The 25162-nt window shown below is 41.9% G+C and overlaps 1 protein-coding gene across 1 annotated transcript in view; it reads left to right on the forward strand.

Moving 5' to 3' along the window:
* Positions 1-25162, forward strand: part of LOC127451138 (glutamate receptor ionotropic, NMDA 2A-like) — a 260187-nt gene that overhangs the window by 179788 nt on the left and 55237 nt on the right. The window contains exon 5 of the mRNA XM_051715585.1: positions 23713-23915. Coding sequence (XP_051571545.1) covers positions 23713-23915 — 203 coding nt within the window. The remainder of the gene's footprint in view (positions 1-23712; positions 23916-25162) is intronic.

The raw sequence follows: 25162 nt of genomic DNA on the forward strand, positions 1-25162 counted from the left end.
CAATGTGCATTTCATATTGTTCAGTCATGGCTTATTAAAGTGTCGTGGAATCCCCCAAGTTAAGCACCAGTCGTTCACACATCCGACTTAAAATAAAAAATGCTCATGAAATGGCCATGAAAAGATATAAAAATGTGGGAGGGTAGTTGGTGGGAAGGGGGGAGGACGGAAAGGGTCAAGCACTACAACTCACCCACTCTCACTCATGATACAGATGGCTGAACATCAAAATGTGAGAGAAAACAAAAGCAAGAGTTTTTGGGGCACTTTGCTGTATATTAATCATGGGACAAAAGTATGAACGTGCAAAGAGTGAATATGATAGAACAGTTTGCATATTCAGATGTTTTTTTTTTGTTTTTTTTTTTACTTTTGAGTATGAAGAGAAAGTAGGCAGTTTTTTTTTTTTTGGCCCCTTTTACACTTGGTATTACAATGCATTCCGGGTGATCCAATCACATGTGGTCAGGTTAGACACATGGCTGTTTACACCTGGTCACCTAAATGTGTCTCCTGTGACCACTTTTGTTCGGATTTGGAGAGGAGGGTCTCTGTTTCATGACGACATACATCAATCACTATGTCAGTGTGTTACTGCATAATAATAAAGTGCTACAAAGTCAGAAAAGGCAAAGAAGGCTTGAAAAAAACGGTGCGCTGTTTCTCCCAGATGCGGTTGAAATTTAACCCAAGTACAAACACAGCATTTCAAGCAGAACTATCCATTATTTTAGTGGATTACCGGTATTAAAGGAGCTTCAGGTGTTCATGCTTCTCATCTGTTTTGATACAGCCTGATTTCATAAAAATCGGCAAGTGTGTGCTGATTTTTCTTAAGCCGAAATCTGTATACATTGACCGAATTTGAAAACACTGCCTGAGGCTAATACGGTAAGTGTTTCAGAGCATATAAACAAGTGTGACATCCATTTATATCCAGGAGAGGTTGCTAGAAACCAGTTGTAAAAATAATTTTTTTCAGCTGAACAGGGTGTAACACAGTGAAGAGAAATGCTTATTTTATTTAATCTGCCTCCCAACCAAAACCCAAATCTAACCCTAACCATTAGTAGAGACAAAATGCAATGTTAGGGATAAAAATGCAACCTCCTTATCACGCTCATGATTGTTTATACAAACGTGATTACTTCCTCGTTTGAATGGGGATTGAACTGTGGTTTCTCATGCAACTGACGCAACATGCTACCAGTCGTGTCAAGAGGGAAAGTAATTATTGTTGAGCCGTTCCAAATATGTCCGATGGGAGATAGGGCATGTCAGTGAGTCGGCAGTATGCCGATCCTAGGGTACCGGAACTTTCGGAAACAGCATGCCGACTTCCCGTGTGATCATGTTGTTTGATATCAGACACACTAAAGAAGATCCGTGAAGTTCTCGTGATTGTGTATGTAACCGATCGGATGGTTATTTTCCTTTATAGCTGCTCATAAACGGCAAAGTTTAAACTCTTGTTTTAGTGCAGCGGTTGATTGACAGGTGAGGGGTGGTGCTTCACTGCTGCCGGGACACATACAGTACGGATAAGCATTTACACATCAAATGTGATGCGGTCACATGTGTTTTTGACCATATTTGTGTGTGGTTTTTGTGATCCAATCACAAACCGTTTTAGACCCCGTTTAGACCTGTATTTAGGGCTGACCACATGCGATTGGATCACCCGAAATGCATCCTAATACCAGGTGGAAATGGGGTCTTTGTCACCAAAATCAGGACTGCTAAGTGACCTTATATAAATTCTTAGATATTTTATTTTTACAAGGAATTTTTCAGGTTTAGTACAAGTTAAACTCTATTTACAGTGTTTGAGGTATGATGTTGATTACCACAGAAAATAATTTAAACTCATCCCTCTTTTTCTAAAGAAAAAAAATCATGTTCAATAAGGTACATAATTAAAGTAAACGGGTCCAATACACAAAACATTAACTACACACTGTTTCACGTCCACGTGTGATTTTGTATTATCTGCTTTAATGCGATCTCACCATGGTGTATAGTGCAAAAGCCAGCAACTTTTCAGACAGCAAGCACACTGACATGAGATGAAACATAACCTGAATGGATTCCTTAGGTTCAACTGTCAGTAAATAGTCAAATGACTTTTGAAACTAAGCAGGTCACAGTGCAGACTAGATGGGTCGTGCTGTAGTGACACTGAGTCCATTCATCAGTTTGTCGCTGCTTTTAATTAAAGAGCAGCCTGCTGTAAATCGTGACCAGAGGCTGTGATGAAAATGACTGCACAGTAGCAACTCATGACGCACATTAGAGCCCTGTTGTCCTTTTATCTGCTGTTTATCTTGCTTTCCCTCTATCTCTTCCTTCTCCATGTCTCAGTCATGCAGAATTCCCATGCTGCTTAGTCCAGTTCTGCTCTACCAACACTGAACTATAAATAATCCAAACCTCACGCTTAAAGCAAATCTATCTGCAGAAGTTACGGAGGAGTTGAGCTTTCTGCAGAGCTAATTACAGCACTGGCCTCAGTGATTAAACTCAGCCTCGTCTTTGATTGGCAGCCAGGGAATCTGTTGTAGTCATTGTCTTATACAACATAAGTAGTCGGTCTTTCTAATGGTACTTCAGCACTGAAACAACTGCAGCCCACACAGAACACCCAGACTTGGTCCCCAATTTGACAAACAAAAGAGAATATAATTACGTTCTAATGGGCAGAACAATGTGTGTTTTTGTGTTGGGGTATCAGTTTGAATACTGAAGCTTTCCAAGCTACAAGCTACTAAGAAAAAGAAGCAACAATAAAGCTATTTTAGAGAGCAGTATCTTTTAAAATATGTAGCTTGATTATATAATTTATTCAGAGCAGTACAACTCTCGCTCAAAAACTATGAAGGTTTTGAATGAATGAATTTGTGTGACAGCATTAAACTTGATTAGACAGATACATTTAGATAAATAAATACATTATAAACCTAGAAAAGTATAGTGATGAACAGCAACGTTTAATTAATATTTCACTGTAAAAAAAGATGCAAAATACCATGCAGAAAGTTCCTCATTGATTTAAATTGGTGAATCCTTTTTGAACCGGTTTGAATTAACTGATCTACTAAATTAATCAGACTTTCCAATGCTTCCCATGTTTACACACATCGTATAATAAATTGAGGACTGTGGTGATGGGGGTGTGGCTGAGCGACGTCTGTGGAGAGCAAGGCCGGGAGGGACAGAACGGTAAGGATTGACACCTGCGGGTAATTATCTCTAGCAGCTGTTTGTGTTTGCAGTGAGAGCTGAGAGGGATAAAAGAGCAGTCCAGACTGCCAGAGGAGAGAGAGAGAGAGAGCGACACACGAACCTGGCTGTGTGTGTGATCGGCTGTGCTGAAAAGCATTAGTGTGTGTGTATACTGAAATATATATGGAATAAAGACTCACGTTGAATTGGTTATCTGGCTCCCGCTTCCTCCTTGAAAGAAAGTTAGAGAACGGTCAGAAGGACATAAATATTTTATAAACAAATCATTTTGTAATATATTTAATAAAACTGAAAATATCTGCTGAGTTTGTGTAACGGGGTTCTTACGATGGGCAAGGAGGAGACAGGAACTGGCAGAACATTCAACATACACTGGCGGCCAAAAGTTTGGAATAATTTACAGATTTTGCTCTTGTGGAAAGAAATTGATACTTTTATTCACCAAAGTGGTATTCAACTGATCACAATGTATAGTCAGAACATTATTAATGTGAAAAAGTACTATTACAAGTTGAAAAAAAATGTTCAGCACCTCTTAAACTACTTCAAAGATTCTAATCACAAAATCCTCCATGTGCAGCAATGACAGCTTTGCAGATCCTTGGCATTCTAGCTGTCAGTTTGTCCAGATACTCAGGTGACATTTCACCCCACGCTTCCTGTAGCACTTGCCATAGATGTGGCTGTCTTGTCGGGCACTTCTCACGCACCTTACAGACTAGCTGATCCCACAAAAGCTCAATGGGGTTAAGATCCATAACACTCTTTTCCAATTATCTGTTGTCCAATGTCTGTGTTTCTTTGCCAACTCTTTTCTTTTTGTTTTTCTGTTTCAAAAGTGTCTTTTTCTTTGCAATTCTTCCCATAAGGCCTGCACCCCTAAGTCTTTTCTTTACTGTTGTACATGAAACTGGTGTTGAGCGGGTAGAATTCAATGAAGCTGTCAGCTGAGGATATGTGTGGCGTCTGTTTCTCAAACTAGAGTCTCTGATGTACTTATCCTCTTGTTTAGTTGTACATCTGGCCTGCCACATCTCTTTATGTCCTTGTTAGAGCCAGTTGTCCTTTGTCTTTGAAGACTGTAGTGTACACCTTTGTATGAAATCTTTGTATAGCCTTCATTCCTCAAAAGCTGTTTCTTTTTTGCCATTTTTGACCTAATATTGACCTTAAGACTTGCCAGTCTATTGCATACTGTGGCAACTCAAAAACAAACACAAAGACAATGTTAATGATTCATTTAACGAACCAAATAGCTTTCAACTGTGTTTGATATAATGGCAAGTGATTTTCTAGTACCAAATTAGCAATTTAGAATGATTACTCAAGGATAAGGAGTTGGAGTGATATAAATCAACTTATGTAAACATAAACACACAGACAGCGGCTGTGTGTGTCTCTCTCTCTCTCTCTCTCTCAGACTGGCACCTCCGGCTCGTCTTTATCTCCCTCTCAGCTGATTAGGACAATTAAGCGCCGGGCGTGCGTCCTCATGGCCCGGCCACGCCCTCCTCCTCGTCACAGTTTGTTTAATGGATGTTTAGTGGAAGTTAAGATTTCTATGGCAAATTGCTGAGAAATACTTATGTCAAACATAAATTATGCTCTAAATGATATAATGATGCAATTAAAAAAAAGATCCAAAAACTTTTTGCAGGGTCCCAGGAGGATATCAACAATTAATCAAGCCTCATTGTATGACATCCACTCCAGTACTCAGTATCCAGTGTAGAGAGTTCACATAACTGTTCACATAAGCTGTAACTTATTTTGTGGCCCTGATAATAAATGACTCTACTTCACTCTATATGTTTCTAGAATTCTATCCAAGGTCAATACTCTGCAGCAAGCCGCAGCTCTACCAGTGTGGAATTTTGAGTGGGCAGCAGGAGACGTGTTGCTGAGTGTCAGCTGCTTTCATGTTAGCTATTTGGTTAGCTCTTAGTGCATACACATCTCCTCCCCTCTGCGCAGGAGTCATTAATTGTACCTCCTCAACCAAATTAGACATGGAGCATTTTTATCTTAATAGCTCTCTGCAAGCATGCCTCCAGAATGGACATTATACTGTTTTCATCTTGCGAAGGCGTTCTCATTCAGTTAAATTCTTCTCTGTCATTTCTGAGAGTAGAGCATCTTTGAATGCTTGACATAGGCCTTTTCCAACCTCAAAAGGCCTGAAGGTGAAGCCAGAGCCCTCGATTTTGTGAAACACTCATGTAATCCCTCCTGGAAATGGTGAAGTTGATTGGAAAGAAGCAGGTTGAGATCTACATGCACAAAATCCAAGGCCATAACCATGTCTTGAACATTGGGGGGAACCAAACCATTTTGGGGGTGGGGGGTCACGGGTGTTGATGTCACAAATATAATGGTCCTGTTTGGTCCTTTACTATATTAAAGGCACTGAATGCAATAATGTTCTGAATAAAGGCTTGAAATGTGATGTAACAAAGGTTCAGGTTGGGCAGATAGAGGAGGAATCGGGAACCAGTTTCTACAGTTCACGCGAGTCCATTTTATTCACAAATAACCAGCAATCGCTGAACAGCTTCACTCAAAACATAAGACGGCTTTTCAGTGTCACTCAAATAAACTTTTCAGCTTCACACAATACAAGACTCTCTCTCAGGGCTCAGACAAGAAGACTTTGGTCTGTCTGTCTCTCTTCTCTCTCTGTGAACTGGCCGTCTTTTTATCTCCCCTGACTCTCACTGTGAACATAGAGATGGTAATTAGTCACAATTCATCTCAGGTGGATGTCCTTACCCCTTTCTCTCTCCCCAGAAGGGCGCTTAACCACGACCTCACCTCCACATACCCCCACTGCCCAACTCAGGCCATGGGAACCATCCGGACTGCCCCCCCCCCTTTTCTGGAGAGGAAGTCCACGACAGCCATCTGTGCCCCTGGTCTGTGGACCACCTCGAACTTAAACCAGCGGGTGATCCGGGCGTTGGCATCCTTCATGCAGTGGAGCTATTGGAGCAGGCTGTGGTCTGAACAGAGGATGAATGCTCGTCCCAACAAATTGTAGCGGAGAGTGAGGACCACCCACTTGATTGTCAAACACTCTTTCTCTATGGTGCTGTACTTCGTCTCTCTCATAGAGAGCTTTCGACTAATGTACAGCACCAGGCACTCCTCCCCCTCCGCCTCTTGGGACAGAACAGCTTCCAGCCCCCTGTCCGATGCGTCTGTCTGTAAAACAAAAGGGAGAGAGAAATCAGGGGAATGCAGAAGCGGCCAGCCACAAAGTGCAGCTTTTACCTGCATGAAAGCTTGTTGGCATGATTCTGTCCACTGGACCGGGTCTGGGGCTCCCTTTTAAGTGAGATCAGTCAGCGGGCTGGTGATGTCGAAAAAATTAGGCACAAACCTTCGATAGTAGCCGGCCAGCCTCAGAAACTGTCTCACCTCCTTCTTGGTCATGGGTCTCGGGCAGGTTGCGATCACTGTGGTTTTATCAATTTGAGGTTGCACCTGCCCGTGACCCAACTGGAACCCCAGATACCGTACATCCACCTGTCCAATTGCACACTTCTTCGGGTGAGCTCATCGCAACGACCTCAGAACTGCCCTCAGATGCTGCATATGCCACTGCCAAACATTACTGTAAATAATGATATGATCCAAATAAGCAGCAGCATACGCAGCGTGCGGTCCAAGGACTCGGTCCATAAGACGCTGAAACATAGCGGGGCCCCAAACAAACCGAACGGAAGGGTGACAAATTGATGTAATCCAAACGGTGTGGAGAAGGCCGTTTTTTCACGGGACATCGGCGTTAAGGGGATCTGCTAATATCCCTTTGTCAAATCCAGTGTCGAATAAAAGCAAGCTGAGCCCAACCAATCGAGCAGTTCATAAATACGAGGCGTTACTTGTCAAATTTAGATACCACGTTGACCATTCTATAATCCACACAGAACCGGACAGAGTCATCGCTCTTAGGTACAAGAACCACCAGGTTGGCCCAATCACTGTGGGATTCTTTTATTACGCCCATATCGAGCATTGCCTTTAATTCTTCCCGTACTACTTGTTTCTTGTGTTCGGGTAAGCGGTAGGGACGACTACGTACCACTACCCCTGGGGTTGTCTCGATGTGGTTTTTTATGAGATTAGTGCGGCCGGGGAGAGGCGAGAACTTTATTTTTATAGAAATTATTTTGCAACCTGGCAATCTCCGTACGTTGTGACAACGAGAGGTGGTCTCCGCAAGAGACTGGGGTGAACTGATTGGCTTTTAGACTTGCCTCCGGGCCGAGCTCCTCCCTCTCCGGAACTACCGTCACCAAGGATACAGGGACCGCCTCTCTCCATGGTTTTAGTATGTTGAGGTGGTAAATTTGATGAGCCCTGCCCCTATCTGTATGCAATACCTCATAATTGACTTCCCCAACTCACCGTGTTACCTCAAAGGGCCCTTGCCACTTTGTGTGTAATTTAGAGCTCGATGTGGGCAGTATTACAAGTACTTTATCTCCTGGTGCAAATTCCTGTAGCCGAGCCCCACTGTTATACAGCTGGGACTGCCGTTCTTGTGCCTGTAGCAAATTCTCCTGTGATAGACACCCCAGTGTGTGGAGTTTTGCTCTCAGGTCAAGAATGTATTGAATTTCATTTTTGCTTTGTGAAGGTCCCTCCTGCCAATTTTTCTTCATGTCATCCAACACACCACGTGGCCTACACCCATATAATAATTTGAATGGGGAAAACCCCGTGGAGGCACCTGTCGTACTGAAAATGACAGGGGTTCGAGCCACCTATCCCAATTCCGAGCATCTTCGTGCACAAATTTACGAATCGTATTTTTAAGGTCTTATTAAATTGTTCGACCAAGCTGTCCATTTGTTGATGGTACACGCTTGTCCGAATCTATTTAATACCCAATAATTCGTACAGCTCACGTAATGTCCGTGACATGAAAGTAGTGCCCTGGTCAGTGAGGATTTCTTTCGGTATCCCCACTCGGGAGATTATTCTGAAGAGTGCCTCTGCAACACTACGTGCTGAGATGTTGCGAAGAGGCACTGCTTCTCGGTATCATGTTGCGTAGTCCACCAGAACCAACACAAAGGGATGCCTGCGTGCTGACTGTTCTAATGGCTCAATGAGGTCCATGCCAACTCTGTCAAAGGGAATGCAATGATGCTTTTGGAGTGGCTGGAGGATTCACCAGCTGACATTCGTGGCATGTTGCACACCACCGGCTAACATCCCCGCAAATGCCCAGCCAATAGAAACGGGCCATGAGATGGCTTAGTGTTTTCCCCTGTCCCAAGTGACCGGCCATCGGACTATGATGAGCCACCTGGAACAACATTTCCTGACAGCTCCTTGGTACTAACAACTGGGTTGTATCTTCTTTTGTCCGAGCATCCTGCATCACTCGATATAACCAGTCATTTATAATTGAGAAATATGGATATGTGAGTGCAATGCGCAGCTGAAGGCTCTGACCATCAATTACTTTCACTTGGTCAAACACATGCTTAAGAGACTCATCTCAAGTCTGCTCCAGAGGGAATTCCCCTATGCACTGGAGAAGCCGAGGCTTCCCCCTCCCTTATGTCATCCTGACGTGGAGCTGAAGAAGATGTCCCCGGCTCTGCCTCCCCAGTCAGTGCAATGCACACCCCACACCATCCCACTGTATTACAGGACCCATCCACACACAACCCCTTTAACAATTCAGGAAAAGCCAGCCAATTAGTACCCAGTTAGTGGATGGTGAGGCGGGAACTAACCATGGCCTCAATGTTATGCTTTTGGCCCCGAAATAGAATAGTGATGGTCACTGCAGGATAATTGTAAATATCCCTGTGCACACACCTTACCTTCACCCGATTATTTGAATCCGATGCCCCATTTTGAACCAAGCATTGATGAATAGAGGTTTGGTTACAACCTGAATCCACAAAGGCTTGGTATGTACCCCCCTAATACTCATGGGTATTTGGTACATCCCGGCTCTATCGGGAGTGGCCTATGGAGTGTCTGGGACCCGGATCAACGTCCCCACTTCCATCACCGGGCACTGTTCGCGGATGTGTTCCGGCTCCCCGCAACTCCAACAGTCCAGCCCAAACCCCATGCCCACACCAGTGGCGGCAGCTTCCCCCACCTGAAAGGAAGAATGGGTAGAGCCTGGGGAGAGTGAAACAGGAGTGTTTGCACACCCCCGAGGCCGGGGCACCGGTCTCAGGGGATTGTTCCACCAATTTTATCCCGGGTTTCTTCACCAGTGTACCAAAGGTTCAGGTTGGGCAGATAAAGGAGGAAGCGGGAACTGGTTTCCACAGTTCACGTGAGTCCATTGTATTCACAAATAACTATCAATCGCTGTACAGCTTCACTCAAAATATAAGATGGCTTTTCAGCATCACTCAAATAAACAGTCCTCTTTTCAGCTTCACACAACACAAGACTCTCTCTCAGGGGTCAGACACGAAGACTCTGGTCTGTCTGTCTCTCTTCTCTCTCTGTGAACTGGATATCTTTTTATCTCCCCCGACACTCACTGTGAACATAGAGATGGTAATTAGTCACAATTCATTTCAGGTGGATGTCCTTACCGCTTTCTCAATCCCCAGAAGGGCGCTCGACCACGGCCTCACCTCCACATGCGATAAAGGCCCAAAATTGTTTAATATTTGGTTTTAAAAGATACATGTATTTTTAAAGTTCACACAGTACAAGAGAAACACTGTGTCTGCATTGCTAGCAATTTGCCTGTTTCAGTCATCTTTTATTTCTTTTTTGTGCTGCCTCACAGAAAAGGTTAATATAATTTTAATTTCTTTTCATCATTGATGTATCTGTAAAATGACATGACTGTGTCAGCTGGCTAGCAAAATGAAAACACACCGAATTATTTACTGCCCTAAAGTTGTCCTTCATTGTATTTTTCCTCCTAGTAGAATCTTAACACAATCTTTTCTTCAAGAATCCTAATGCTGCTCTTTTCCATACAAAAACAGTTCATATGGACCACTGCTGTCAAGGTCCAAAGAATAAAATCAATATATATATATCATAAAAGTAGTCCATACAACACAAAGCAAATAAACCTAGCAAATGGTGAATGGTAGAACAACACAATGGTGAGTAAACGAGTGAGTGAAAGTACATTTTCCATTAACTGGTGGCTCATTTTTTTTTTTTTTTTTTTTTTTGCACAAACCTGACAAGGCATACTCAAAATAAAATGGTCTCTTTTAAAAGTAGACTCTTAGGAGATGCTGTGCAAAATTCAGAATTAAATACATAAAGAAATTATTTAGAAAATCTTAAATTGATTTTAAATTATTACCTAATAATATTTGCATTAAGAATATATTATACTGTCCTTGCCAAAACCTAAAAGTACAATAGAAGTCACAAGTCACATGTCTTACCATGTTCTAGTTCTAATCTGAAAACGCTCTACTTTGTGTTTTTTTTTTTTTTAAAGAATTTTCTTAGACACTAACTAAGTTTCCATCCAAGGATTTGAGAAAAAAAAGTTTTAGCGCATCAAAATAAAGCTGATGGAAAGGCAAATTATCGCTAAAAATTCACAAGTTAATATTTTTCTGTTTAACTCTAGCGCATAAACTCTATGTCAATACTTCAAATATCGCGAAAAACTGGTTTGGAAACACTTTTTGTTGAGAAAATTGGCATTATCGCAAAAATGTAGTGTCACATGACAGAATTTACCTCAATTGTTAGCCTGTGTTTATCATGACGACGGTATGCATCCTTGAAAGCCAATTTATTGTACGTGATTATGGATTGATCTTAATGGCACATAGATCTGATGCTGCAAACATGACACTTCCATGAGTGCCAACACAAATATCTCGTATCATGCACCTGGACAAGTGCATGGAGAACAAATTAATGGCCACTGTTTGTGATTAATTTAATCGCGGTAGCCATCCGTTTATTTATTAAAGTTGCTTTTCCACACCATTCAAAATAATAGATTCATGGAATTAGACCAAAATACATCATTTCTGTGCACAAAGATGTTTTAAATTAAAAATAAATACACAATACTAGGACAAACGCTTCAGTGTGCTTTTTTGGAACACTATAGCCCAATTCTATTAAATTATTGCTTAGCTTACTTTGAAAAAATGCCGGCACAATTCCCTGTATTAAATTAATTACCAAACGAAAAAAGCATTAAATTAAAAAAATGTATTACCAAACGAAAAAATATATATTTTTAGACCTATATATGCCTTTTCTTTACACAAACTTAAATTAGCCTTACCCTGTTCTGTAGGCGAAAAAAGTCGTCTGAATGACAATCTCAGAATGTTCTGCACTTTTTTCAAGACTATAAACTATCAGAACTATTTGTCCAATGAGTTCACTTTCAGAAAACCAGCTTTTGAAAATTTTAAAACGTTTAAATATTTTAAATCTAACCCTCTTTACCTCGGATCGCATTTGCTGAGCTTATTCAGAAAATGTAAATTGCATTATGACATTAGATGACGAGTCATTTTAGATGACAGTCAGTCGTTAAAAGTTGCTGGACAAATATGCGTGATATAATGCAGTTGTGATGGCAATGCTTTAGATTAGATGATTGTTCAAAATAGCCTATTGAATATCAGGAATGTATCATAAACACTGATGTTACACTGCATCATTTTTCCTTTAATAGCTGTGCACACAGCAAATACACATCGATGGATGGTCCTTATACTAAGACCAAAAGTTTCCCCCACTACTTGGTGCAGGTTGACAGCTTGAACAGGGCCATGACGATTCGCTTTCGGGTCGTAACCGGTGGCAACCTGCGATAGGCGCAACATCAGGACCAATATTACAATCCTATCAGAAGGGCAACTGCTCCCTTTTGATTGCAATTCCTCATCTTCTGATTGCTTTTATTGTGAAATTAAAATGACAGTAAGCTGGCTAATTTCAATTAATTGTCTCAGTACTCTCCAAATTTTACCAAAACTTTAGAAGAAAAAAATTAGGGACATCTGGGAGTCGAATTAGCGATAAACACACATTTCTGAATGGAAACGGCTTCAGGGCAGATTTATTTTGCGCTAAACCAATACTTAAGCGACAAAGTGTTTTTTAGGCATGACGTCATCACGCACACCATTTTTATCGATAAAAAGCCATTTGAATGGAAACAGGCAGAAGACGGCAAATTTCGGCCAATTTTTTTATTTTTTTACGCATTTTCACTTTGTCGATAACAAAATAGCATGAAAAGTGGATGGAAACTAGGCTACTATCAAGACAATTTTCTAAAAAGCCAGATTACCACATTTATTCAATTCCTTTACAATATACACACTTTCCATTAATGTTTTCACATTCACAGTTCGAATCACGTACTGTACATGACATGTTTTCAATTCAAAACGTCAAATTTTGCCAAATGGTGAATAGTTTGCACCCTTGGAAATTAATGTTGGTTGGTACAACATTTCAGTCATAAAATAGTGGTCAAATATTGCATGTTTAGTTAGATACTTACATCTCATATGACACAAACACTCTTAACCTGAATTGTTTGTTGATACATGGTGCTCCACGAGGTTCCCGCTTAGCTTCTTAAATTTAAGTCCTGCCTTCATCGATTTGATTGGCTGTCTCAAATGACATTAACGAGCAGTGCAGCAGAACAGCAACAAGGATATCAATTATTATTTTGGGACAATCTGGCCATATCTGATTATTGGGTGGACTTGTCTCCCTCAAAGTATATTGTGGTTACGCCCTGACAAAATCTATTCCCGGCTCCATGACCATGGAAATGTGCAGCGAGCAAACAATTAAAATGCTAATTCCCATCCCTGTAGTAAAGTGCTAATGACTTTGCTAGTCATCCAGCACCTAATAAATACTTCCTGGTGAAGGTTATTTGATGCAGTGTTGAAACCAGTTGAGGACAAACCTCTTTTTCCCACTTTTAGATAATTCCATACACTGGATGCTGTATGCATGCTGGGACAGTGGTGCAAGCCAATACATATGCTGAAAAGAATGTGTGAATGCATTAGCATCAGCCTGTGGCATAAATAAATTAAACAAACAAACAATCAAACAGTGGCTGAAATAAATAAATAATCAAACAAACAAGCAAAAATAAATAAAAAATAAGCAAAAGAAAAAGAAAAAAAGAAAGAAAAAGAAAATAGTGTCATTAATAAATAAACAAATAAACAAATAGCCAACCAAAAAAGCAAAAATAAATAACCTAACATATAAGCAGCCTCAAACAAACAGTTAACAAAAATAGATAGTGGAATACATAACTAAACAAACAAGCAAAAATTAATAGATAACCATCCAAACAAACCAGTAACCACAAATAATCAAGAAAATAAATAAATGAATAAATAAACAATAAATACAAAACAAGCTAAAACAAACACACCAATAGTGGCATAAATAGGCAAATAAATAACAAAACAACAACAACAAAAGTAGAATAAATAACCAAACAAACAAGAATAAATAGATATTAAAAAACAAGCAAATAAATAAATAAATAAATAAATAAATAGGGAAATGTATGCATCTCTATTTACACACAAACTGCATATTTCCTGTGTGTGTGTGTGCATGTTGCTTGTGAGTTAGTACATCTCAGGTGCTCATTGTGGGTGGAAATATAAACACTGTCAGTGACAGTCTTATTGGCAAGACAGGCACATCATCACAAATAACCATGATTGTTTTAGTGAAAAGAAAACATTAGATCACATTAATTTTTCTTCAAACATTTGGAGAATATGTCAGCTTTTCATTAGCCATCAGATCCTTCAATATTTCACAGCAGGAAGATCTAGGAACAGTATACCACACCTGGTCTGAAAAGCTCTATATGTGTCTTGAACTCAAGGACTTCTCCTCCTCACCACCAGAGGTCCCCCTCGCCCGAGTTTTGAGGGCACCTCAAACTACACTTCCCAGCATGCCTACCTGGACTGATTACACTTACACCTGTTCTCTATTTCATAGACTATTTAAGCACTGTTCTAACAACAGTCATTGTGAAGACTTGTTTTGCTCCTGCTAACATTCCGGCCTGCCAGCCTTTTATACTCTGCTGCCTGCCTTGTTTACCCTTTGTTTACCTGGACTCTAACTGTTATTTATTTTATTTTATTATTTTTTGCTGCCTGCCCTGACCATTGCCTGTTTATTACTGTCTCTCATCTGCCTATGCTGTTCCATTACTGGTGATTTACCCTGCCTGTCTGTTTATGAGTTGCACATTTACTATTAAACCGCATATGGATCTTAACCTCTGTTCTCCGGAGTCTGTGTTACAGAAGAATTTGCCAACTACAGATCCAGCGGCTCTCCAGCAATTGTCTACTGAAGTTTTTCGCTCAAGCTAATGTGTTGGCTGCCCACCAACAGCAACTCACCCAGCTGACTGCTTCTACGGAGGAATTAGTAAAGCTATTTCAAAACCTCTGCATTCATGCATCGGACCATTCCAGTGAATAGCTCTCCTTCTCCGCACAACCACCAATCCATGTCTTGCTTTTCCTGTGAAGTTTGATGGCACATCAGCTAGGTGCAAGGGGTTTCTGATGCAGTGTTCGATGTTTGTGAAGCAGCAATCCATGCTATATCCCACTGATGACAGTCGCATCTCTTTTGTCTGCACCTTATGGGCCGGAAGGGCTCTGGACTGGGCTACCACTATATGGTCTTGTGAGGGTTCGATGTTCACCACCTTTGATTTTCTCCAGCGATTCCGAGAAGTATTCGAGCATCCTGAGGGAGGAAAGAACGTTGGTGAGCTGCTACTCTCACTCCAACAGGGGAAGGACACCACTGCTGAGTATGCACTTATATTCTGCACTCTCGCCGCGCAGACTGTATGGGTAGAGGACACACTCAAGTTGCTTTTCCGAAGGGAACTGCAATCCGAGCTGGCATGCCGTGATAAAGGAAGAACCCTGGGCCAGCTTATCGACCTAGCCATTTGCCTTGATAATCTCATCTGCTCTCGAAGACCGGTCCACTTCTCTGTCACTTCACAGACCACATCCAGCACTGGTGGAGCTGAATCCATGCAGATTGGGCACACTCATCTGATGTTGGAGGAGAGAGAATGCCGCATGAAGCTCCATCTGTGTTTATACTGCTGTCAGGCCGGACATCTACGAGCAACCTGTCCCTTACGGCTAGTCCAATCATCTAAACCGGCGGTGAGTGATGTCTTGACTCCTCTTTTCACTTCTTCCTATATTAAAGTACCCGTCACTGTAACTGGTTGTCAGAACATAATCACAACCCAAACCATGATCGATTCTGGTGCCACAGGCAATTTTATTGATGAGGGCTTAGCCAAGAGGTTCGAGATACCACTAATCCCCTGTGAATCTCCTTTTGCAATGGCAGCGTTAGATGGATGTCCCCTGGGAACCGGCCATGTTCACTTCACCACTACAGATATCACCTTCCAAGTTGGCACTATTCACACTGAAAGAACACACCTCTATATCATTCATTCTCCTCACAGTCCTGTGATACTTGGACTACCATGGCTTCAACAACACAATCCTCAAATTTCGTGGCGTGAAGGACAGATTTCCCGGTGGGACTCAACTTGCTTCTCCAGCTGCCTAAAGCCCATTTCACCTGTTTCCATCGGTTCCATTACTGTCACGGAGGTTCCCTCTTCAGTGCTCAAACTACCCTCTGAGTATGATGACCTCGTTGAAGCCATTAGTAAGGCCAAAGCCTTTCAATTTGCTTACCGTTCCAGTGATTGTGCTATTTAACTGTTGCCCGGCACTACATTACCATGAGGTAGGATCTTTACTTTATCTAAACCCGAGTCTGAGGCATGAAAAGCTACATTGAGGAAGAACTGGCAAAGGGCTTCATCCATCCAACCATCCACCTCACGTGCGGCAGCCGGGTTCTTCATTGGCGAAGCTCCATCCTTGCATTGATTACCGTGCTCTTAACGACATTATGGTAAAGTTCCGTTACCCTTTACCTCTGGTCCCAGCAGCACTTGAACAGTTATGCACTGCAAGATACTTCACCAAGCTTGACCTTCGCAGTGCATACAACCTCATACGCATCAGGGAGTGGGATGAATGGAAGACAGCATTCTCCACCAGCAGTGGCCACTACGAATATCTGGTCATGCCTTTTCGGATTGGCCAACAGTCCTTCAGTCTTCCAGCCATTCATTAATGATGTCTTCAGAGACATGCTTAACCAGTGGGTTATTGTCTACATTGACGATATCCTCATTTATTCAGACTCTCTGTAAGAACACATCACCGATGTTTGAGCAGTCCTTCAGCGTCTGATCCACCACCAACTGTACGCCAAAGCAGAGAAGTGAGTTCCATCAGACTTCTGTTTCTTTCCTTGGCTACGTCATCAGCCCAGAGGGGGTCGCCATGGATGACAGTAAGGTACATGTGGTACTAAACTGGCCTCAACCTACTTCCGTGAAGGAGTTGCAACACTTCCAGGGGTTCGCCAATTTCTACAGGTGATTTATCCGAAATTTCAGTTCAGTTGCTGCCCCGCTGAAGTCCATGTTAAGGAGAGGGGGCTCCAAACTGTGTTGGTCTGCAACAACCCTCCAAGCCTTCAAGAACCTGAAATCTCACTTCACCTCCACTCCCATCCTGCACCATCCTGACCCCAACACTCCTTTCACAGTAGAAGTGGGCGCTTCTAACACGGGAACAGAGCCATTCTCTCACAACGTCATGGAATGCCCCTGAAACTCTACCCTTGTGCATACTTTTCCCATAAGCTATCTCCTGCTGAGCAAAACTACGATGTGGGCAACCGAGAATTGCTGGCTATGAAAGCGGCTCTGGAGGAATGGTGACATTGGCTGGGGGGGCTAGACATCCTTTTCTCGTATTAACAGACCATCAAAACCTCGAATATCTATGCTCTGCTAAAAGACTGAATTCAAGGGAGGCAAGAAGGGTGTTGTTCTTTACTCGATTCAGTTTCACCATTACCTATTGTCCAGTTTCCAAAAATTCCAAAGCCAATGCTCTCTCTCGTCTGTTTGAGTCTGACACTCAGAACCAGATATCTGAACCCATCATCCCCACATCACTAATCTTGGCCCTGGGTCAATGGGATATTATGACCGAGATCACCCAAGCTCAGATTCAGGACCCGACTCCTCCTGACTGCCCTCCTGAGAAAATCAATGTTCCATGACTCCTTCGAGAAAAGACCCTACAATGGGTCCATACTACCACCTGTTCTGGACACCCAGGGATAGCAGCCACACTACAACTGCTTCAGAACCATTTCTGGTGGAACACCATGCAGGCAGAAACCATTGCCTATGTCAACAACTGTTCCACCTGTGCAGCAAACAAATCCTCCAGGCAACTTCCTGCAAGACTCCTCCATCCTTTTCCTATTCCCCATCGTCCTTTGTCTCACATCGCCATTGACTTCATCACTGATCTCCCTGTCTCTCAAGGTAACACCGTCATTCTTGCTGTCATTGATCGATTCTCTAAGTCATGTTGATTAATCCCTCTGCCCGAGCTCCCCACAGCCTTCGAGACTGCAGAACATCTTATGCATCAGGTGTTTCGCTTCTACGGACTACCTGAAGACATTGTCTCCAACAGGGGTCCTCAGTTTACATCCCGGGTCTGGAAGGCGTTCTTTCAACAACTCAACATCAACATCAGTCTCACTTCAGCTTACCACCCTCAATCAAATGGCCAGACCGAGTGCTTAAACCAAGAGATCACGCGCTTTCTCAATGTATTGTCACCAGAACTAGGCTGACTGGAGCCGTTATCTGTTTTGGGCAGACTACGCCCAGAACTCCCTTCAGAAGCTGTCCACGGGCATGACCCCCTTTCAATGTGTGCTGGGATTTCAACCCCCTCTGTTCCCCTGGTCGGGAGAACCCACAGAGCTACCGGCCATCAAAGACTGGCTTCGGTGGAGCAAAGAAGTGTGGGACCATGCTCATGTCCACCTCCAAAGAGCTGTTAGGAGGCAGAAGGAACAGGCCGATCGTCATTGACGCCCCAATCCCATCTACACTCCTGGCCAATGGGTTTGGCTGTCCACACATGACCTTTGTCTGCGTCTGCCTTGCAAGAAACTCAGTCCCAGGTATTTGGGTACCTCAGTCCCTTTCAAAGTTATTAGACAAATTACTCCGGTGTCTTATCACCTTCAACTGCCCTCTAACCTCCACATTTCACCCACCTTTCATGTTCCCCTGCTTAAACCCGCTGGTGGCCCAAGGGGGGAGGAGGAGATCGATGATCCAAACCCCCCGCCCATAATCGTGGATGGCGAGGAGGCCTATCAAGTTCGAGAGCCAGACATTGGGGTTGTTTTCTTCAGTACTTGGTTGACTGGGAGGGGTATGGCCTGTAGGGCATCCAGAAAGACCAGCCCCTCGACCCCGTGGAAGACTCCGGCATCGAATGCCTCCTCACGTCAGGAACCGCTCACGGGGGGGGGGGGTGGTCTCTGTCATGGACTCAAGGACTCCTCCTGCTCACCACCAGAGGTCCCCCTCGCCCAAGTTTTGAGGGCACCTCAAACTACACTTCCCAGCATGCCAACCTGGACTGATTACACTTACACCTGTTCCCTATTTCATAGACTATTTAAGCGCTGTTCTAACAACAGTCATTGCGAAGTCTTGTTTTGCTCCTAACATTTCTAAGCATTTACCTCTGTTTATACTGTCTGCCTGTGTTCGACTTCTGCCTGTTACCCACCGTTTGATACTCTGGTGCCTGCCTTGTTTACCCTTTGTTTACTGTGATTGTTTGCTGTCTGCCCTGACCATTACCTGTTTATAACTACATCTCTCATCTGCCTACGCTGTTTCATTACTGGTGATTTACCCTGCCTGTCTGTTTGAGTTGCACATTTACTATTAAACCACATATGGATCTTAACCTCTGTTCTCCGGAGTCTGTGTTAAAATGTCATACTGCTGCTCGGAAAAAGCAATGGAAGTGTAAACAGTAGTTCTAGCAGGAAGACTGGTGATCTTTACGCTTTCACTCAACCAGGCATCTCATATAATCACAATCCAGTCTCTGCTTTATAAACTCAAACAGCCGCCTTCATCTCTCTTAATGCCTTTTCTTTTTTTTTTTTTTTTTTTTTTCACCCCCCCACCACCCCATCACCACAAGTTTAGGTCCCGTCCTGCCATAGGTGTAAGCTCCTCTCCCCTGCCATCTTCGCCTTCTGGCAGGATCTGATGGTTCGAGCAAGTCTGAGCTTTGAACCATAGGACGGGGCTTACGCTAAATTATCTAAATATCTCTACATCCGTATTAATTCCAATCATCCTTCTTTCCTGATAGAACTGCCTTATATTCTCACTTGATACAGTGCAGAGATTCACCTCAGACTCTTCCTCTGCTTTACTTCTCATTTTTTTCTATAACTAAGAGCCAATGAAATTCCAGGTATACACCACTAAATGTCTGGCTCAAAGTTGAGATCCCCTATAGCACTGATTTATAACTTCCTATAATTTTATCTAGATTATCTGTGAACAGTTTGGGTTTACTATCAGTACAGTAAGTACTGTTAGTCTCACCCATCTCCTTAATATTTCAATCTTCTTGTGTCTTTTTCATATTTTTTGTTTTTGTTGTTCATAGTGCTTTTATGCTATTTTTAAACAGTTGATCTGTAAATAATTTAACTAAAATGAATTTAATGCATTAGGAATCATGAACTAACAATGATTTATTACAGAATTTATTAATCTTAGTTAATGTTTATCAGAATACTTCTGTTCATTATTTGTTCATGTTAGTTCATAGAGTATTAACTAATGTTAACAGATACAACTTTTAATGTAAAAACCTTTGTTAGTATATGTAGAAGTTTACATTAACCAAGCTTAATAAAGGCTACAGTATAAAAATATTGTTAATTGTTCGTTAATTTTAACTATTTTGTTAACTAATGCTAACAAATACAGTGCTATTGTAAAGTGTTACCAATAAATAAATACAATGAAATGTTTGTCATTTTAAACTTCAAATGTGCTTAATACCTGCTACAGCCCCCCTGATGTTGTCAGAGGTCCCTGATGCTTAGTTTGTGCTTGCACCTAGCTTTAGTAACACAACTAAACACAGTAAAAACAACTATAGTTGAATGAAATAATAATAAAAAAAATTCCTCCTTTATTAAGAGCAGTAATACAATAAGGATGGAATTAAGCATCTTAATTTGGATTTTCTACTCCATTGCTTCACAAATCTCCCTTTTGATTATACAGAATTTATGTAATGAGGACATTGAAATGCATAGCCACAGCCCACTTGTTTGTTATAGTGGCAGAATGGGGCTGTTTTCATCATGGGCACTACATTGCCTGCATTGTTTGATTAGATTTTGAGTGACTCAAACACTGTCATTACTTAGTGTTTTGGGCTGCCTGAACACAAGTGCTTTTCTTCATCAATTTAGCTTATCCAATTTCTTTGTCTTTCTCTCACGTGCTTTCCATTTTACTAGTCACATTCTGTTTGTGTCTTGGTTTTTTGCTTTTTAGAATTTCCGCTGCTTGTCTCTTATCTGCTCATGAAAGGCAAGGATTTCACACAAAATAGAAAATATTTCACACGTTTTCACAGTCTGTCTTAATGCCTCATATTATTTATATTTTGATTTTTAAACTATTCACATTGAACATTTCTCAATAGCAAGGACATTCTTAATTGTTTGTACAAAATATGCTAATCATCTATGTATAATTCACCTCATTGGACTTTTTGAACAGTAAAGAATTTCAAAAGCTTCCCTTAGAAGTCTGCTTTGAGGAGATTGTGATTCATCTAGTGTGTTTTAATCCTTTAAAGAAATACAGCACTAAAGCTCAGGCTTTATAATGTTTATATTTGAAATGAGCTGTAAACTGGGGGAAACAAATATAAAACCACAGTCTGTGACTGTGCGCTCCTTTAGACTTAAGACATCAGACATACGATGTCTATGTGACAGGTCATATAGACATGTCATATGGTTCCCACCTCCTCCTTTCCCATTTTAACCCCTAAAATGGGAAAGGAGGAGGTGGGAACTGTATGAACCATCAAAGTAATATTTAATTTAAACAAAAAGACACAAACATAAACACACACATGGCAGCTGCGTGTGGCTCTCTCTCTGCCGAACTGCTGCATCCGGCTCATCTTTATCCCTCTCCACAGCTGATTAGTGCACTCACGGCCTGCCCCCACCCTCCTCCTTGTCACAGTCTACTAATGTTTACAATGCAGGTATAGGTGTGCATTTATATGCATGTATACCATACTGGGCAACATAGCTTCAAAACAAATACTCAAACGTTCCCAAATAATGGAGAGAGGAGAACTAAATAGAGAGTGAGCTGAGCCAGAGGCCAAGCAGTGAGCAGAATGAAAGAAAGTGAAAGAGAGATGTTTGCGCTACACAAGAGATGGTGAAGAAAAAAATTTGATAAGAGAGAGAGAGGGCAAAACTAGGTTTAGCAATTTCTGAATCCTGTAACATTAAGAATTGATGGCTCGGTGAAGTTTCAACTCATGGCTCTGTTCTGTTTTTATCATGTTTGTGCACTGTCTTCATCTGGGGAGGGGGACTTGTGCTGACGTCAGCCCTCCCTTTCCAAAACACTCTGAATTATTCAGTTGCTTGTGGCCTATTGCCCTATCATCAGCATGTAGCAACATATGTGTCCTGCTAGACGTGCATCAGCATAACAGTTGACAAGCAAAGTGGGAATTACAGCTAAATGTAACAGCTTTATTCAAGCATCAATAAAAGGTTTGCACGTCTTCTCTGACAGTAAATTTAGGGTAGTCACATCCTTTTACTTCAGGAAAGAAAATGAAATAGGTAACAGAAAACCCTGAAAACATAGAATCATCTGTTCTATTCATATATCGTTCTTAAAAGGAATAGTTTAACCAAAAATGAAAACTGTCATCATTTACTCACACTCAACCTGTCTTTGGAGATCCATATGACTTTCTTTTTTCCTTGTAACATAAAAGGAGTTATTTATAGCAGAATGTCCAAGCTGCTTTTTTCCATACAAAGAAAATGAATGTTGAACACCATGGCTGTCAAGAAGCACAAAGCTTTCATTAAGGCTTTGAAAGACTTTGAATATAGTGTACAAGTCAGATGGACTACATTAAATATGCTTTTGTGGAGCTTTTTAGTCTGGCCCCTGGTCACCATCCACTTTCATTGAATGGAAGAGAGCAGTGTGAACATTCTGCAAAACATCATTTTTTTTTTTTTTTTTTTTTTGCTCCACAAAAGAAAGCGAGTGATTCACAACACGAGGGTGAGCAGATGATTACAGAATAAAAATTTCGGGTGAACTATTCCTTTAAGCCTAAAGTCTACAGAAATTCAAAGTAGTTACTTTTGTCTTCAGCCGAGACAGATAAGCTAGTGCCATTTTTACCCACAGTGCTTGACAAAAGAAATGTGCCATCAAACCAAATGAGTCAGATTAATGAAATTAATTTTTAACACACTAGAAAAAAAGAGGCGTAGGAGGGTCGAAGGGAGGGGAGGCAAAAGAAAAGCGTTTGGACTCTAATAAGGTTGCGGTTGAATTGGTTGCAGGACTGCTGATAAAGGAAACTCTGGCAGTGTTGGAGAGGTCTTCAGTCTCAAGTTCAGCAGGGGTAGAAGAAACAGGATTACTGCCATCTCCTAAAGCATGCTGATAGGATTAACAGCATTAACCCAAATTTCCCGCAATGTTGGTTACCACAGAGATACTTCAGTCACACCAATCACTGCTTATCTCTCTCCAGTGCACTGACCTAGCACACTTCTGAAAGTTTGGTTTGTGTGAGTCCTGAATTTTTGACTGCAGACATGCTGGGAATGAGGAGCATCACAGTCCATTAATGTTTTATTCTTTCATTGTGGCTGAACATCAGTCTTCCTGTATATTTATAGTCTTTTTCATGTTCCTCAGAGTGTGGCGTGCTGTTTATGTCAATTTCCGTTGAAAGGAAGACCAGAATTCCCTGTAGTGTTCTCTATGTTATTGGGTCACACTGTGTTAAATGGCAGAAGGGGATGAATATCTTGTCCTTGACTCTGTGGTATAAGTGATATGATGTGGATCTCATATTCTTTGTTTCAAGCATTGCTTCATACCCACACATTGCCCTATGGGACAGAGAGAGAGAGAGGAGCAGAGAAATATCCTCACCAAATGCAGACTCAGTTATCAAAGTCTAGTCATATAAAATTTAATTTTATTTATTTTATTGTATTAATGTTTTATATGTGTATTATTGTTTTTACCATTACTGGAACTTGTGTATTGATGTTTTTGCAATATTGTATGATAAACAAACAATGCCAATGAAATACTTTAAAAGTGAAAATTAGAAAGTGAGTGACAGTGTTTGCGTGCTCTGATATGTAACACTGCTTTTCTGATTTGTTTTTCAGATGGGCAAATGGGAGAACCAGAGTTTGACTTTGAAATATCCGGTGTGGCCACGCTTCAACTCTTTCGGTGACGCTGAGACGGATGACAACCACCTGACCATTGTAACATTGGAAGAGAAGCCTTTTGTCATCGTGGAGAACGTGGAGCGTCTCACGGGCACCTGCATGAGAAACTCTGTGCCCTGCCGCAAACACATCAAAGAGTGAGGCTCATCTCTCTGCTTTGTGTGTCTTAACCTCCCCTCATATGCTTCCCTTCTCCATCACTCACATCACCACTCTCAAGCTCTCTCAAGCTGTTTGACACATTACTGTTTACACCTATGTAACAAGGTTCAAAATGGGAAAGGAGGAGGCCACTACGTCAGTGTGTTAACTTGTCGATGAAGCACAGAAAAGTTGGCACACTGTTGATCTAAAATGCAGGCTTACATTTGTGTTAAATGTACTTACATAGGCATTAAATCTTACAATGAACAATATTCATCCCCTCTATAGCACTGCCACTACAGCCATACATGTGCAGACAGACATCTTTGCCATTATGTATTTTTTTGAGCGTCCTGCCAAGAGCATGTCAAGTTAGCTGTTTTTCATCCTATGCATCACTCCTAGCTGTTTCTGAACACCACGCGTCCTAAGAAATGCTATTTTTGAATGCAACAATGTGCCCTATGTAAAAAGCCCCATAAGAAATGCTGTTTTTGAATGCAAGAATGTGTCCTATGTGGATGCCCCCAAAGAATCACTGGGGGGGGCCTGGGTAGCTCAGCAAGTAAAGATGCTGACTACCACACCTGGAGTCGCAAGTTCGAATCCAGGGCGTGCAGGGCGAATGAGGCTTCCTAACCAACCAATTGGCCCGGTTGCTAGGGTGGGTAGAGTCACGTTGGGTTAACCTCCTTGTGGTCACTATAATGTGGTTCTCGCTCTCGGTGGGGCGCGGTGAGTTGTGCTTTGATGCCGCGTAGAATGCCGTGAAGCCTCCACGCGCGCTACGCCTCCGTGGTAATGCGTTCAACAAGCTATGTGATAAGATGCACGGATTGACTGTCTCAGAAACGGAGGCAACTTAGATTCGTCCTCCGCCACCTGGATTGAGGTGAGCCACTATGTCACCACGGGGACTTAGAGCACACTGGGAAATGGGCATTCCAAATTGGGGAGAAAATGGGAGATTATTTTTGTAAACATGCACTAGACAGACGTCTTTGACAGTTGTCATGTATCTCTGGCTGCTTTTAAAAGACGCTGTGTCAAGTTACAACTCTGAAAAGGAGAGCCCATTCGGTTTTATCAGCTGCTCTGGGCCTTACTGTTTTGAGCACAAATGTGTCATGGACGCGTTATTTCGCTCATCTATGCTATTTTTAATTGTTGGTGTATGTAAACATGCAGGGGCGGACTGGGACAAAAAAATGGCCCTGGATTTTATGGCCCAGAGCGACCC

Source organism: Myxocyprinus asiaticus, chromosome 14 (genome assembly GCF_019703515.2).
Source record: "Myxocyprinus asiaticus isolate MX2 ecotype Aquarium Trade chromosome 14, UBuf_Myxa_2, whole genome shotgun sequence".
In the NCBI taxonomy this organism is placed as follows: Eukaryota; Metazoa; Chordata; class Actinopteri; order Cypriniformes; family Catostomidae; genus Myxocyprinus; species Myxocyprinus asiaticus.